Source organism: Cryptomeria japonica, chromosome 4 (genome assembly GCF_030272615.1).
Source record: "Cryptomeria japonica chromosome 4, Sugi_1.0, whole genome shotgun sequence".
Classification (NCBI taxonomy): Eukaryota; Viridiplantae; Streptophyta; class Pinopsida; order Cupressales; family Cupressaceae; genus Cryptomeria; species Cryptomeria japonica.
The window spans coordinates 242,669,546-242,686,340 of NC_081408.1; the positions used below are offsets into that span (position 1 = coordinate 242,669,546).

Below are 16,795 nucleotides of genomic sequence, written 5' to 3' on the forward strand. Positions count from 1 at the left end.
CCAGAAACTCTGTAGACGATTATTATATTTGATATGATGTTCATTTAATATAGGAAAGAGAATTTAGGGCTCTGTGGTGATCACTAGAAATGAAAATTGTACTGATACTTGAAGCTGTACTGAAAAATGATAATGTCTGTAACAGATAGCATAGCTAAAACAACAATGATGAAGCAACAACACTCTTCAAACTATTATGAATTTTAAGACTAATAGAGTGCAGCCTCATAAGATGAACAGGTTTTAGGAATTAACATTTAAAGTATTAATCAATTGTATTATTTAAATGAACAATACATCAACAACATTGCTAGTGGAATGAGAGTATTTAAGGTTTCATCCTTCAAGAACTTGGTGTGGAGACATTTTCCACAAATAAATCTCAGTTGCTATCTATATAACACATACGAACTACATTAACATGCAGAAGTATCCTAGGAATGTCTGCCTGAAATAGCATTCATCTCAACCAAGCAGTATTTGATTGTCATCAAATGCCTCAGAACTGTGCTTATAAGATTTTGAATTGGGGTGCGATGCTCAAATTATCATATTGAAGAAGCGATCCAGACTTCAAGTGAATCAGTCCATACTCATTATTGCCTAAAGGCACCATCAAATAAAATCTAAATGAAAGAAATGTCATTTAGGATGATACATATGAACTTACAATAGAATCTCTAAGTGATGCCCTAGATGCATCAATTATCTCTGGAATGTTATAAGCCTTGGCTGCAAATGCAAGCATGCCTGTTGACAAAGTAAATAATGATCTACGCCTTGATGGAGGTAAAGAGCCTGTTTGCACAATCAACAAAATGTAGAGATACATAATTTAATATTAATTTAATATAATAAATCCAAAAGAAGCTTAAAAGGAAAAATATGTAAAAACAGACTTCTGTAAGTTTGTAAGGTAACAAGAGAAACAACCAGATGGATCATCTAACTTCAGTCCTGTTATTTTCAAGACAATTTAAAACCTTCTGTTTTACTGATGTTAGGAAACCCAACTCATGATTAAGACGAATAATAAAGCTTCTTGTATAGCTCTGAATTGATAGATTAGCAGAACTTCCAAATGTAATTATTTGTAATGAAGATGTGTGAAAATAATCACAGAACAAAAGTAGCAAAACCAGTTGTAATACAGAGGTTTCACAGATATGCACCTAAATGTATGGCAATTGTAAAGAGAAAGGGTGCATTAGCTAAATATCAAATTATCATCCTGGAACAGGGATTTAACCATGTATCATCCTGGAACAGAGATTGATATCTTCCTGCCCCTTTCATTTAAATTCAATTATATTTATGCTGCATTTGAATTGATGCAAGTGTCAATCAGTTAACATTGCTTATAATACATGACAGACAATTGTGAAATGCAGAATTTCTTTAAGGGGGAGTTGTAAATGGATAATTTGTATGTATGCTATCAATCCTTATCACAATTTATGTTTGATATTATTCTAGCCATAATTACACATAAAAAACTTGGAATTCTTTGAGGGAAAAGTGAATGCAAAAGTAGGGAATATTCTTCCTTCCAGACAAAAGAATGATTTCAGGCTTGCATGGGCCCACACTTTATCAAAACTGCATATGTTAACAAGAATTGCTTTCAATATGCCAGTCAAACAAACTTTGATATCCAGTTCTCCTTTGTTTTTCCAAAATTTGTTTACTTCATGAATCACTAGGAGATCTAAAAATGGAATTGCCTCAAAGATTTAACCGAAGGTAGCATATACCGATGGGCAAAAGGGAAAGTACGAGGAGAATGGATTAACTAAGTATATCAGTACACCCTCCACAACCTACATAGTAGTTTGGCACATGGTCAATAACCATGCCAATAATAATCATTTGGCTTTGTTTGAGTTTTACTGACATTCCCTCCAGTCCAAGGTGTCACAGTCAGATTCTGGCGTGCACTCTCGATACGTGTGGATCCAAATTGAAACAGGTCAAACCCTCTATGACATATTTTTCATTAAAATTTCCAATTTTCTCCCCAGCTTCATTGTCTTTATTCAAGCATATTGATGATGACCTGTCACTTGAACTCTATCCAGGAGTTTTGCATTGTTTTGCATTGGATAATACTGTTTTTCAAGGAAATTGTAACACCTATATTGGCTTTGCAGAAAGATGAGCATGATGTTGTTGAAATTCATTTGTCTTAGGGAATATGGTTTTAAAGAATAGTGTTCCAAACAGCCTTCATTGAAGGGAATTCTTCTGTAACAACTTGAGGGATGCACCTTCTCCAGTTGGGTGAAATGCATTGACTTTGTATTCTTGATGGAATATCTATATCTCATCTCCCTGATTCCAACAGATATACTTGTTGCTCTCATAGTGGGTGTGTGAGTGTAGCAGATGCTATTCTCATCTACCATCAGGTCTCCTTGCCTAATCGTATTTTGACTGCAACTTTTTGTGAAATCTCTCAGTACTTTTCCCCCTCTCCCCCAAGGTCCTCCATTAAAAAGCAAACCAAAATCTATTTGATACTTGGTATTCATTTGATTCTAATGCTTCCTTTACCAAAATATCTCGGCCTTCCTTTTTGTTCCCAAACAATTTATCATTCTAAATTGCATTGACTTCATGGTTTTTCTGAGTCAACAGTTGGCACAACGAAAAATTCAACTATTTTAATTGGAGACTCCAGGATCCTTCTTCCATGTCTTTCTCAAGTAAACTTCATTGTGGTCTAATTCAATGGAAGAACCTTGCAGTTCTTGCATCATGGCTACACGAGCTCCTTATTGCTCTTCTTCATTTCAAAGACTGTTTATCATACCCCACATGACATTGACCCACATATATTATATATCAACTTGTCATCCAAGTCTCTATTAATGATCCATAGAGAAAGCTAGATGCCCTTTTTACTTTTACAAACTTTGCCACCTTGTGTTTAATCCTAACTAGGGATGCTATTTTGGTTTTCATTTTTCCTACAAAATAGAATCTACATGGATCACAACATATACTTAGGGCTACAATTTACTTGCACCTCTTTTAGTGTAAATCTTTTTTCTTAATCACATGCTTACAAAAACTATGTATCACTTCTTGTTATGGAGCACTAGTGCTTGCAGATAGATTTCTAATCTATAACTTGATGATACTTGTCTTCAACAAGATTACTTATCCCACTACTGCTTATGGATATTGTGAGGGTTTTGACTAAGATGCTTTAGCAAATCTTCCATTATAAATCAATATCTTGTCAATACAGTTCAAATAAGTTTGATGGCCAACCTTTTTCCTTGAAAGAATCTTTAGGCCCTTTTTTTTCCTTTTAAATATTGAGATCGTTTTGATGATTAAGCATGTGACATGGTAAATTCCAATATTTGGCACCTTTTTCAATGCGTCTCACTAGGTTTCAATCATGTTGGTATTCAAAGACTACCTTGTGCTTCCATTTCATAGGTTCTCTATTGGTTGAATTCCTAATTTTGAACATCCTTAGAAGTCACTCCTTACCTTCCTTCCCGAAAGGAAGAGATCAATAGAATTTTCGACGAGGATATACAATAACAATGCATTTAGATCACTTGAACTTCTTCCCCACATCTTCTCAATCTTAAGATGGCTTTCTAAATTGAACATTTGTTACAGATTGTGCATGCCAGCTTCTTTCAACCAAACCATCTCTAGTATCATTAGTGACATGCCCTAAGAATTTCCCTAAGAGACTTAAAGACTTGTTCACACTAGTTGAATGTTAAGAGGGACCACTATAATTTGCACATTAAAAGTATATGTCATCTTTGCTTATTCAAAATGTGTTGAATGAAGATCAGTCATTCTCAACTGTCCAAACTACTATGAAATTTAAGGAATGAATCATTGCCTAATAGAGACTTAAAAGATTCTTTATCCCCTTTGAAATTTAAGGAATCCTTTGAGATATAATCAAGTTCAAATGTAAGCCTTAAAAGGGGCACACTGGACCATCAAATTGATTATTTCCAAGGTTGCAAGGAGACACATAACCAGCCCCTTGGGACACGCCTCGGAGACTGGGACGTGACTCCCACACCTGAGATTAAGTCCGGAAACGTCTCTGCTAGCAGTAGACTTCTCTGGGCTTCTCCAGCCGTCTCTGCTTTCGCCCAAAAAAAACGTACCCTAGTCAACGCACAAAAAGTGAAAAACATGGGCAAAAAAACCTAAAAAATGCAACACAAGGAAGAAAATCACGCAGGCAAGACAGAAAATCACGACACAAAGAGAAAATCAATCGTGGCAAGGCAGAAAATAGTGACGAAAACGATTTGCAGGTGTGCAGGTTGGTACTGTTCAAACCAAAAAAAGTCTTTGTGTCGCGATTTTTTGTGTCCAAAATCTCTGGCTCCAGAACGTGCATTTTAGAATAATCATGGAACTTCAGTTTGGGCGTATTAAGCTTTAATAATAAAAAGTGAAAACTTAAAGACTGACACTGCCATACCGATCACCAATATTCCTATAGAATCTATAAATCGTTGATTCATCACAAATAATTTAATAAACTAAACAAAGGATATCTAAAACATTAAAAAACTTTGCTGCGTATTCAGTATTCACTATTCAATGAATTTTCTTTCCATGTAAGACATGCCTTTGTCCATTCTTTAAAACTGGAATACTCAAAACTCCATGACCATTCAAAATATTTTAAAGAATGGAAAATAAAATATTTAGAATCAGAAGTTTTTAAATATAGATACAGGGGTAAAAACTTCTGATTCTAAATATTTTATGTTCCACACTTTAAAATAAGTTTAATAATTTTAATTGAATTTCGCATTCAGAATTAGTAACCTGTAGCTGTAACTGTAACGGAAACTGTAATTCAACTTCACTGTACTTCAAATTGTAATATGATTCACAATTTCACTATATTTGCTTACCTATTTGAGCATGGCATCTCAAATCAATGAACCATTGGAAATTTCAACTATCCTTTGAATCACTAACCAATTGCATTTAACCAGGAAATATCTTTGACCTTTAGGCTTTAACCAGTAAATCAATAAATATTAAATATTCAATAACCAATTGCATTTATGTCAATAGCAGATAAGCAATCCCATATTACAAGTTGACGCAAGTCAATGTTTAAGATTCACGTGTATAAGCATATGCATATTAGTAATAATTTCACATCAACTCTAATATTTTTTTTATTTTCCTATGTAGAATGTCGGCTGGAGGAAAGCAAGGCTTGTACCCACAATGGAAGTATGTTGACCGAGTTCCAAGGTCAAAAGTAATAGGTGGAACAACCACTATCCAATGTAAACTTTGTCCATTGCATTGGAAAGGTACCTACACAAGGGTAAGGGCTCATTTCCTTTACCTACCAAGAAACAGTGTTGAAGGTTGTAAAAATGAATCAAAACAATATGATGCTGTAAGGGAACAAGAAAGGGCTGATGGTAAAGTTGCTATTTGAAGTTCTCATGCTTCAACAAAAAGGGCAAGTACTGCAGTTCAAAGTCATAATATCTCTTCAGAGGTGGATGTGACTTCTAGAGATGTAAGAAGTGACCATGCTAGCAAAAGACCACACATTGGCAGCTCAAACCCCATTGGAAGATTGTTTCATGTGCAAGGTCGAGAAGCAGTTGATGCAGCAATTGCACGATTCTTTTATGCAAATGGAATATCATTTAATGTTACCCATGCACCTTTCTATGGAGAGATAGTCCAAGCAATCAATAATGCACCAGCAGGCTATAAACCACCTGGATATGAAAAGTTTTGCACTACTCTAGTCAATAAAGAAAAAACTTGATTAGATGAACAAATTGCACCATCGAGAAGAGTGTGGGCTCAAGAAGGATGTAGTATTGTGATGGATGGGTGGAGAGATGCTAGGAAATGTCCACTACTTAATATCATAGTAATATGCAGCAAAGGGCCTTATTTTTTAAAGGCAATAGATTGTCAGGGCAACAAAAAAATGCTGAATTTCTTCATAACCAGCCATGTGATAGCATTGAGGAGGTGGGGGCATCACATGTAGTCCAAGTTACTAATGTTGTCCCTGTCTGTAAAGCAGCAGGCATGTTGGTGCAAAAGAAGTATAGGCAAATATTTTGAACATCATGCTGTGTGCATTTGTTGAATAATGCACTCAAAGATATTGGCAAGTTCCAATGTATTCCAGATCTCATGAAGGCAGAAAAATACAAATGTTCATATGTAACCACCACCACACACAAGCCATTTATCGTAAATTTGCCAAGGTGGAACTTCTCAAACTTGCTGATACACGTTCTGCTTCTTCATTCTTCTTGACTGCCTTTTTTAAGTCAAAGGAGCTTTGTGTTCCACAGTTGTTAGTGATGCATAGGCAGCTTGGAGACAATCTACACCAGATATTGTAGTTGAGGTGAGAGGTATGGTCCTTCATGATCATTTTTGGGCTGATGTTAAATTTGTTGTAGACTTTATCAAGCCCATATGTAAGGTGATCAGATTTGTTAATTCAGACAAGGCATGTTTGGGAGAGATTTATGAAGCAATAGATTCCATGTGTGAAAGAGTCAAGAAGGTAATAGATGCAAAAGATATTTCTCACAAGCTTAACACACCTCTTCATTGTGCTGCCTATGCCCTTAATCATAAATGGTATGATACATAAGTGACTAAGAAGAGGCCTCCACATCAAGATAGAGAGGTAATGAAGGGATTTTGGGCTGCAGTTAAAAAGATTTATGGCCGAGGTGAAGATGCTTCAATTTTGAGGATACAATGGAATAAGTTTTCACGTGGGCAATGTGATTTTGCTTCCGTAGAAGCTATATATGATATGAAAGTAAAAAAAGACCCTATAGAGTGGTGGTGGAACCATGGAGGTGAAACCCCTAAATTGCAATCATTTGCAATACAATTGCTCTCACAAGTAGCCAGTTGTTCATCTTGTGAGAGAAATTGGAGTACTTATGGGTTCATTCATTCACTAAAGAGAAACCAATTAAGATCAAAGAAAGCAGAGAACAAGGTGTACATTCATAGCTCACTTCATCTTCTCTCTCGTGTAGATCCTAGATACAATGAGGGTCCTTCGGCAAAATGGGATCAAATTTCACTTGATGGAGAAGTTGTAGCCATTGTGGATGAAGCGGTTGAAGCAAATGGACTAGCTGATTTACCCCCTGTTATTCTACCATCAGAGGAACCTGAATTTGAGAGTGATGACTATTTGGATAGCCTCATAGCTAAGGATCTTGATATAGACGTTCATGGCGAAGAAGAGTAGATGATAGATATAAGATTTCTGATTTTTGTTTTCAGTTTTTTGTTTGCATATCATGTTGCTTCTTATCAAACTATTTTCAATATGTAATCATTAATCAGTTGGAAACTTTGACACAATGATTGTATGACATTTTGATTTGACTTATTTCACATTTATGTACCTTAACTTCGTAGTTGATGTTAATTCTTGTTTTGAAAGTTCAATGTCATTATATTTTCAGATTTTCTATAGATTATTAAATTATATTAAAAAAAATCAGTGTCTCCAAATACCACCATCTCCTATTTTGAAAAAAAAGTCGTACCAGTACCGATACCAATTTTCGATGTCTCCAAGTACCCCTGAACCCATGCAACCTTGACTATTTCCTTCCTCCACACCTCAGATCTTGTAACCATTAATCTTCCATTAAATACAACTAACACATGGGAACAAGCTAGTTAGTCAACATTCATCATTGTGATCTAACAAGTAACCCCAACCCTCACTCTCATTTGAGGTTTTCTCAAATTTCTTTGTAGCGCCATCTAGTTCTCCTTGCATGTAAATAGGGGCAGGAAAATTGTTAGAAATTAGGATCTTAGTTTACTAGTCATTATAAACAAGATATAAACTAAATAAATTGAGAATCATACAAACACAAAGTTAACACATTACACAAGATATACTTGGGAAAAAATCTTTCAAGTAAAAAACCATATTAAGCATCATTTTATTAAAACACTAACAAAATTTAGTCTATAACAACATAAACTTGAACCTAGGGATACTCCTCCAATACTTCCACATGACCAATAATACCTCTTGTGCATAGCAATACAATTCAATATTCACTATAAATCTCCAAATTTTGCACAATCTCAAATGTGAGAGAACCTCCTTAAATATAGGAGTAAGGGTAACTTCACTATTCACACCTCTTCAATAACCCCATTCATAAATAATTGATAATCTCATAGTTATTAGATTATAATTATTTTAAATGGGATGTGCTTAATAAAGCATATAATAGATAAGGTTTTATAACCTATATTAGAACAATATAGAAATGCTATAAGGGTGTGATCCCTAACAACATTATGTTCTAACACATTCATTACCAATTCCCTTTCTATTGTTGGTGGTTTGTCAACATTGGATGTTAAGTAATTCTAAGAGTGTCATGCTTTATTGTACAATCGTCCCATCTTGCCCCTTAACCCCAAGCATTCTTCCATGGTCATTATAAAAATTATACATTTTCTCAATATTGGATGATGATGTCCTCATTACTTACACTCTATGTGATCGGTTTGGCCCCTACTATACCCAATTTTGTGTCTAATTTGTACCCAATCCAAATTTGGGGCCAATTCATCTAAGGATTTTGTGACGGCTCGTACAAATGAGTTCATCTTGGATAAACCCATGAAGAACTTAGCAAAAAAGTGTGTGCCTTACCAAATCCTCAATAAATCACCTTCACTTTTTCATAAATCTTTGATTCTTTGTCTTAAAAAAGCCTAGACCTAAATGGCCTAGTAAGAAGGTCAACGCCAAGATGGGCAAATACAAATATTGAAAACATGGGTAGAAATATAGATGCAAGAAGTAATACAAATGCACAAAGATGAATGTGTGCAATTGAGTGAAGACGAATCCATGTCATCGAAATTTCTCATTGCCTTATTGTTTGGATCAATTGTATTATAGTAATACAACTGAGAATATCTTCTTTAAAGGGTATTGAAGAACTCAAAGGAAATAAAACATGTTTATATAATGTTAATATATTAGAATTAATTAAACAATTTTTATGCCTAATACTTTTTGTTAATAATATTAAAAGTAATTCTTCATGTTAATAATATTAGAATTAATACAATATTTTTGTCAAAATATTTTGCCTTTTATTCTATTTCACTTCTTTTGAGGTGTGTCAACATGTTATATCTCTAGAATCTTCCTCTACTTTAGGTATTAACTCCCACTGTTTATTGCTACATCTGATAAATTATATACATAAAATAATAATACAGATGACAATGCAAGATACAAGAGTAAAATATATCTTTATTCGCACATGAAATTAATACAGAGAAAAAGACGAGAGATGGTCAGCCAAGGATTACAGTTCATCCAACTCTATCATACTACCTTCCTTAACGATACACAAAATATTTAAAGGACCCAACGGTTGCCAAGAGGAACATAAATGTCAACCAACCTACAAATTAACTATCTAAGAGTGACAACAAACTTAATTTGCACGATTAATACATTGTTAGGTAACCAATATTATCAAACATAACAATAGACATTTTATGTTGACTATATCATCCCACCCAAAAGAAATAGTCTTCTTCCAAACAACAAGTACACATCAAGTAATATTCGGAGTCGAGGGATAGCGCCCCTTGCGGCATCTTGGCGCACATTATTTTCTTGATTTCTAAACATGCCAAAAGCAATGCTGACAAAAAAAATAGAGAGATTGAGGTCCAACATCGTAAACTCTGATATTTCATGAAGAATCCGCTTTGCCATACCACGCAATGCCAAAATGGTCATACAACAGTCGACTAAATGTTACATAGGAAGAGCATAGGCCGTATGGATTGAAAGTCGATACTATGTTGATCATACACAAACTTGAACTCAAACAATGAAATTTTGAACAAGTCATACGATGTCACAATTGAAATTCTGTACAATGGTATTTTGCACAAGCCATACTCTCATCACTCGAAAAATGTCATATGTTGATCATGTGAGAAGGCCATATGTTGATAATTATTGTGCCAAGCCATACACCAAGAATGTTTCGTAAACTATGAATTCTTGCAGCCCATACAAGGAGACAATTTGAATGTCATACAAAACCTGGAAGAAAAAGCCGTACCATATCACACTGGCAAGTTTGTACATTGCAAACATAAAAAGGTTGTATGGTGCAACAAAGAAGATTCTATACAATGCAAAATGCAACAATCCATAAGATGTAAATTGTTGGAGGCCCTACAGTGTGAATTGTTGGAGGCCGTATGGGGTGATAGATTGCATACCATCATACTTTATTACCACGAACCCTCCATACAATGTAAAGCGAAGAACTCTATAAGATGGAAAATTCAAACCTCCATACACAAGGAATTAGAGGTCATACAGTATGAATGCTTCTGCCAAGCCACCATACAATGTGCACTTGTTGAAAAGGTCAAACACTCCAAGGAACTAGTCTAGGTCGAACACTTGGAATTGAATGTCGCCAACAGTGGGAGAATAGGACAGCCGAAGTCTTTATTCGATGTTGTACGTTGTCTGTCGATAGTGAAGAGGGTCATATACTTGGAATTAATGTTGACGAGAATGAAATATTATGCCACCTAAGATGATACTGTCAGGAATGAAAATGTGTCCCACCTTTAATGACTTCTCAATTCTCATCTTTATACTTTTGGCCTTTAATTGTGTCTTTATTCTTACTTAATATTTTATACTGTTTATAGTATTTAATTCGGAGTCTTTAATAATTGTTTTTCTCGTAAATTGACCATTGCACTTTATTATGTCCTTTGACTTTAATACTTTAATGACTACTTTAAAAAATTTCTCACTCGTCGGCTCCCCTTCAAACTTGTTAATTTTTTCCTACTCCATTACTTTGTCTTTCCATTTTCCATCCCTCCTAATTCACTATTTCTTTTCCTTGAAATTTTCGATGAAGTTGATTTCCCTTGACAATTATTTATATGCTCCACATTAGATATTTTTCTCTTTGTACTCGAAGATGTATCATTCACAATTTTACATACTTTCTCGGTTGCTATTCACAAAGAGTTGTGCCTTCAAGAAAATTAAAAATTGACGGAAATAACTCATAGTCCTGCATTTGCCAAAGGCATAGTCCATTCTAAGAATTAATCTCATCTTCTAAACAATCTTCCAACTCAGAACCCCTTCATCATTCGGTTCCATGCCTTTCCCTTCTTTGTCCATACCTGACACTCTATCTTCAAACTTTGATTCAAAGCATGCCAACTCCTCACACACCGCTTGATTTATTAGGTCAATGACATACTTCCTTCCTTTACTCTTGATTGAGAGTGTGTTCTGATTCTAATTGTGATCCACCTTGAAAGCAATCAACCATCTCCTCCCAAGGAGTGTTTCATATGCTTTCTTCTACAATGGGATGATGAAAAAGTCCAAGAGAAATTGTTGTCCCAATCATTACTTTTTGCACCATCAATATCCGCAATGGTTTGAGTCTATGCTGGTTAGCACCTACCAAATCAAAGGTCAGCAACCAAAGCGTTGGTGGTCTGAGGCATCCCAAGTGTCTTCTGGTAGTAGGTTTACTCATGAACCTCCATCAATGACAATTTTTATCAGCTTCTTCCCCATTATTTCCATCTCAACTACAATCGGCTTCCTCCCGATGCTCACCGACAACAACATAGGATCAATGGCATGGTCGCTTTCGGGTGGTGGTTTCACTATTGGTTCCTCTTGTGGCTTACATTGGTTCTGGCCAAAATTGCATGGACACGAATATGGGTACAAATATGGATACGGTATCAGATTCAGATACGACCATTTTTAAGACCTCCAATATCAATACAATTGGATATGACATTCATAAAAAACACACACATATATTTAACACAATTTTCTAAGTTATTAGAGGAGATTTCCATTACTTCAAATGCAATATAGACACATAATTGCTACATAAACATTTATAAGTTCATTTAACAATTTACAATATGCAAAAAATAAAAAATTGTAGATCAACATTGGAAGATAACCCAATAAATGGGTCGCTAAAACAGAAACACATTTCATTTGGTGTAGGTTTTGTTTATACCATATTTTTTTAAATTGCATGAATGAAATTTTTTTCAATTAAATTTACGAAGATTTACATCAAATTTTAAAAAAATCAAATCAAATAGCATTAGGCACGGTTGACAAATCGAGGTTTTTTGGGCACACGTGGGTAAAATATCTAATGTGCACCCGAGAAATACAAAATACATATCCATTTTGAATACAAGGATACGTTCGCCCAAGGAGGGACAGAGGACTATTGAGCTACTCTGGTTCTAGCCAACTACGTTGTCAATGACCGTGTTGGTAAATCCCACTCTTAGTTGCGACATAGTTTGAAGGTTTGTCACCTTGATAGGTACGGTAGCCTATAGCACTTGCCGAACTATGTTCTTCTTTGACTCCGATCGCAATGGAGTATTTGCCGCTACATTGAAGGTTCTCTCATTTGCTATCGCTCGTTCCACATCGGCTTTCATTTCTCGAAGTCTCTCCTTCTCCATATGAGGATGTAGATATATTGCCTTCTTTGTTTTTAGCCTCGTGAACGCTAAGACTGTTGGCATTGAGTTGTCATTGATGTCAACCGGTAGAGGCGTATCAAACCGGTATGAAGAAGATTGATCCGGCACAAGGAAGATCAACATGAAAGCTTGTCAACCGGTTTGGTGGTAGACAAGTAGGTACTGAGACTATCAGTGATATCACCGGTAAGAGGTGATATGAAGTTGTGTGTTGGCATGACAACTTGTAACCGGTATAAAGGTTGGTCGTTTACTAGTGACAAAGAGACCACAGACCACCGGAGATGAAGTTGTGCTACCAGTGTAATGTACACTACCGATTAGCAGCAGGAGAAGGTTTCACCGGTAAGGGCTTGTGCCAGTATGGGTTTGATGAATGATTAAGTTTAAACTGACCTTGTGTCGATGAGCTAAGTGTATGCCGATGTGATGCCACATGGAGCTGAGGTGGTGAGCATGCAAAGGTCGGTGAAGGTTCCATCGACATGGTTGTTGGAGCAATTAGTCGACATTAAATGAAACAGCCACAAATCAGGGTCGATAACAGATAGATGCGGTTCAAGGAAGAATGAACGACAAAGAAAGATCAGGGAGTTGTTGGTGCCTAGATCGAAGCAAGGAAATCAGATTGCAAGAGGACCTCGAGAAGGAAACAACTGGGTCATAAATGAGTCGACAGATTTCAAGGCTGGAAATCATGGTTGGGTTTGCTAGTTTTGGCAAACATACTTTGCACAGATGGAAAACGCGTCATGGATTAATCCTCCAATGCAAGTGTGCGATCCAAGGCGGATCGGATAAGATTGGATGCAGCTTTGGTTGGTAGAAGGAAACCCTAGCCACCCTCTGTTTGAATTGGTTTTTGGCGAGAAAGCTTCAGTTTAAATATGGCGACCTAAGACAGATAGAGTAGCTGTTGAAGAGTGAAGGAGAGTGTGAAATTGTTGTTTGAAAGCCGCAAAGAAAAACACTTTAAGTGTTTGTGAGTGAAGATTGTACCAGTGAGGAGAAGCAGGGTAAATCGGTGTAAGGAACAAACTGGTAGAGTGAGCATAGAATGCAGAGGTGACAAACTGAAAGACGCAGTACCTGATAGACAACGAACAAATGTGATTTGAATTCAGTAAAACAAAGGAAGAGAAGATTAAGGAGAGTTAAAGCCAACAGGAAGGCTAAGTTGCAACGTATGTTGAGTTGATACAGAGAGGTAAGACGGAATCCAACAATGCAAATCTTTGAAAGGTTACAAAACTTCATTTGCAGCAAGGATCTCATTTGCATATCTGAATTTGTTCATATTGTATACATTGAGTAGGTGCTTAGTCCAGGGGTTGTAGCTCCTTTAGGTTGTAACCTATAAATTGTGTAGGGATTGGTGCTCCTTTGAGTTGAAGCTCATAAATAAGGGGTTGGTGCTCCTTGGGTTGGTGCCCTAAAATTTGTAATCAAATCTTTTCATTATGAGGTTGGATTGGAGCAGAAGATCTCCAGCAACTATTCTCACCAAGGTTTTTCCCACATTGGGTTTTCCTCTCACATCTGGTGTTATGTGTTGCATCTTCATGTGTGTAATGTATCAATCCTTTAGTTATTTCACCTACACACACTGTTTGCATTGCTTTGGTAACCAGTCTGCACCTTGTATCTCATATTGAACTGATATAGCTCTAATTAAGAAAAAAAAAAAACTGTTCAAATCACTGATTCACCCCCCTCTCAGTGATCCATTGTGTCCAACAAAGACTTGCTCATTTGGTTCTTCCACGGCGAGCATATTAACCCCTTTTTGCTTCGAACAATCAATGTCTTCATGATTCCCCAATCCACACCATTTGCACAATAATTGTATGTTGTATTTCTTATTATGGCAGTCTCTTGCAAAGTGTCCCAATTCGCTACATTGTCGACACTATATGATAGGACGTCTCTTCGAGTCATTTTGTATTTGATTTGTCCCTTGATAACCGCCTGGCAATGCATTTTGTGGTTTCAATGGAGTGGACTCTCCCTATGTGAAGAGTACTTGTGTACTTCTAGTCTTCAAATTGCATAGGCCCTCCTTGATTGAATGACCCATCACTTGGCAAATCTCACAAAACATATTTCTAGGACAATTACCTTTTGTGTGTCCCTTACTTTTTCATTCAGTTGCCCATAGTTAATTAGTTTCTTTATTGGTTCCTTTCTCCATCTTCAATTCTTTCATCATTCTCCTCATATCCCGTCGTAAGACCTAACCCATTTTGGATTCTTCGTTGCTACTACCTCCGTTGCTCTCGTCATTGTCAGTCTTCCTCTTCCTTCGAGAGGATATTTTGTTTTCACTCTCAATTTCCATTGTTCGACTATATGCATCAAACGAGGGAGAAGGCACTACTTTCATCTTCTTATGTAGTGAGGGGATCAGTCCCTCGATATGCCACCCTCTACTGCAACCCGTCAACTGGCTAGTTCTCCATCTTACACAACTCCTCCTTGAGTCTACAATTATATGCTTGTACATTCTCATGTTTCCCTAGTTTAGTATTGTAGATTTCAGCAACAATTTCATTGTCGTCCCTCAAGAGTTTAAATTTCTCCTAGAATACCTTCTTCAGCTATCCCACAATTATGTGTCTTTCTCTTCTAGTTCTGAGAACCAATCAATGGCTACTCCACGTAACATTGCAAGAAACGCCCACAACTAGTAATTTATCTAATTAAACGCTTACCAACAAAATGGTTTCACACGTCTTGTAGTGTCACGTAGGATCCTCTGACCCATTCCCCGCGAACTTTTGTAGTTTTTGTCGGTCCACATTTAGACTTGTCAGAGAAGTTGCCATCTTTCCCGTCCGCTTACTCCCTTATGTATCGAACCTAGGTGAATTGTTTCGACTACTACGTTCTAGTGCTTTCCTTGCACTCTCGGCCACGTGTGGGACCTCTACATGTCCGCCTCGAGCGTCCCCAACACTCCAAGTACTTTCAGGCTCTAACTCGTTCCTGTGCTCCCTTTGTTCGGGGGTCTGCAATTCAAATCCTCCAATTCTTGGTTCCCCTAAGATAGATAGTCAGAGGAACATGTCTACAAGTTCAAGATTTCCCTATTTGTACTCCTCGTCCAATGTTGACTATACAGACAAATTGTCTAATTGTACAATTGGAATTTCCTCATGTTTCTTCTAATCTTCTTCTTCATTCTCTTTGTTCTACAATTTGTAAAGATCTCCTAATCAGTTGGTCTTAACCACCTTGTGGCCTCAACCCACCTTTATTGGGATCTAAGAGCATGAATCACTCAATCTAACCCAATTTCTTTTAAGGCAACGACGCCAAATGTTTATTGCTATATTTGATAAATTAAATATAGGAAATAATAATACAAGTGTCAATGCATACCAAATACAGGAGTAAAACACATCATTATTCGCACATGAAAGTATTACAGAGAAGAAGACCAGAGATGGCCAACCAAATATTACAGTTGATCTTACTCTATCATACTACCTTCCTTGATAGTACACAACATATTTAAAGGACTTGGCAGTTGCCAAGAGGAACACAACCATCAACCAACACATTAACAACTTGAGAATGACAACAAACTTAATTTGGACAATTAATACATTGTCGGATAACCAATATTATAAAACATAACAATAGGCATTTTACGCCGATTACACCCACCCTACCATTTGCTTCAATAAGTCCAAGCAAATATGCATAGTTTGTGGGATAACCATGTTCTTGTTAGCATTGTGCCTTTTGAAGTGGCCATTTTAGTTCCACAAATTTTTCCATCCTAAAGTGCTTCTATCATATGAAGGGTTATTCTTTTGCATAGTACATTCTAATACAATTGTGGTATAAGCATTGATAGCACCATGTCTATTATGGAAATTAGGATTTGTTTCATCATAGTGGACAAAAATCAATTTTTTCAACTAGATATAAAGAATTAGTTGCAAGTTTTGGCAATGAGTTAGCTCAATCTTTGCCATAAACATCATAGTAATTTATGAAGCTAGAAAGAGAATTTACTGATCTCCTTGCAAAAATATTATAATCTTACTTTTCTAAGAAAGATTGACATGAGAAGAATATAAAAGCTTGGTCCCATGAGGACGTGTCCCCCCAAAAAAGCTAGGTGTTTCTAAGACGAGGACATCCTCGAGACACGAAAAAGCTAGGCGAGCGTCCCTCC

At 36.4% G+C, this 16,795-nt stretch overlaps 1 protein-coding gene across 1 annotated transcript in view; it reads right to left on the reverse strand.

The window, feature by feature from the left end:
• Positions 1–16,795, reverse strand: part of LOC131065516 (protein SEMI-ROLLED LEAF 2) — a 198,064-nt gene that overhangs the window by 25,475 nt on the left and 155,794 nt on the right. Inside the window, exon 15 of the mRNA XM_058000022.2 lies at positions 671–798. Coding sequence (XP_057856005.2) covers positions 671–798 — 128 coding nt within the window. The remainder of the gene's footprint in view (positions 1–670; positions 799–16,795) is intronic.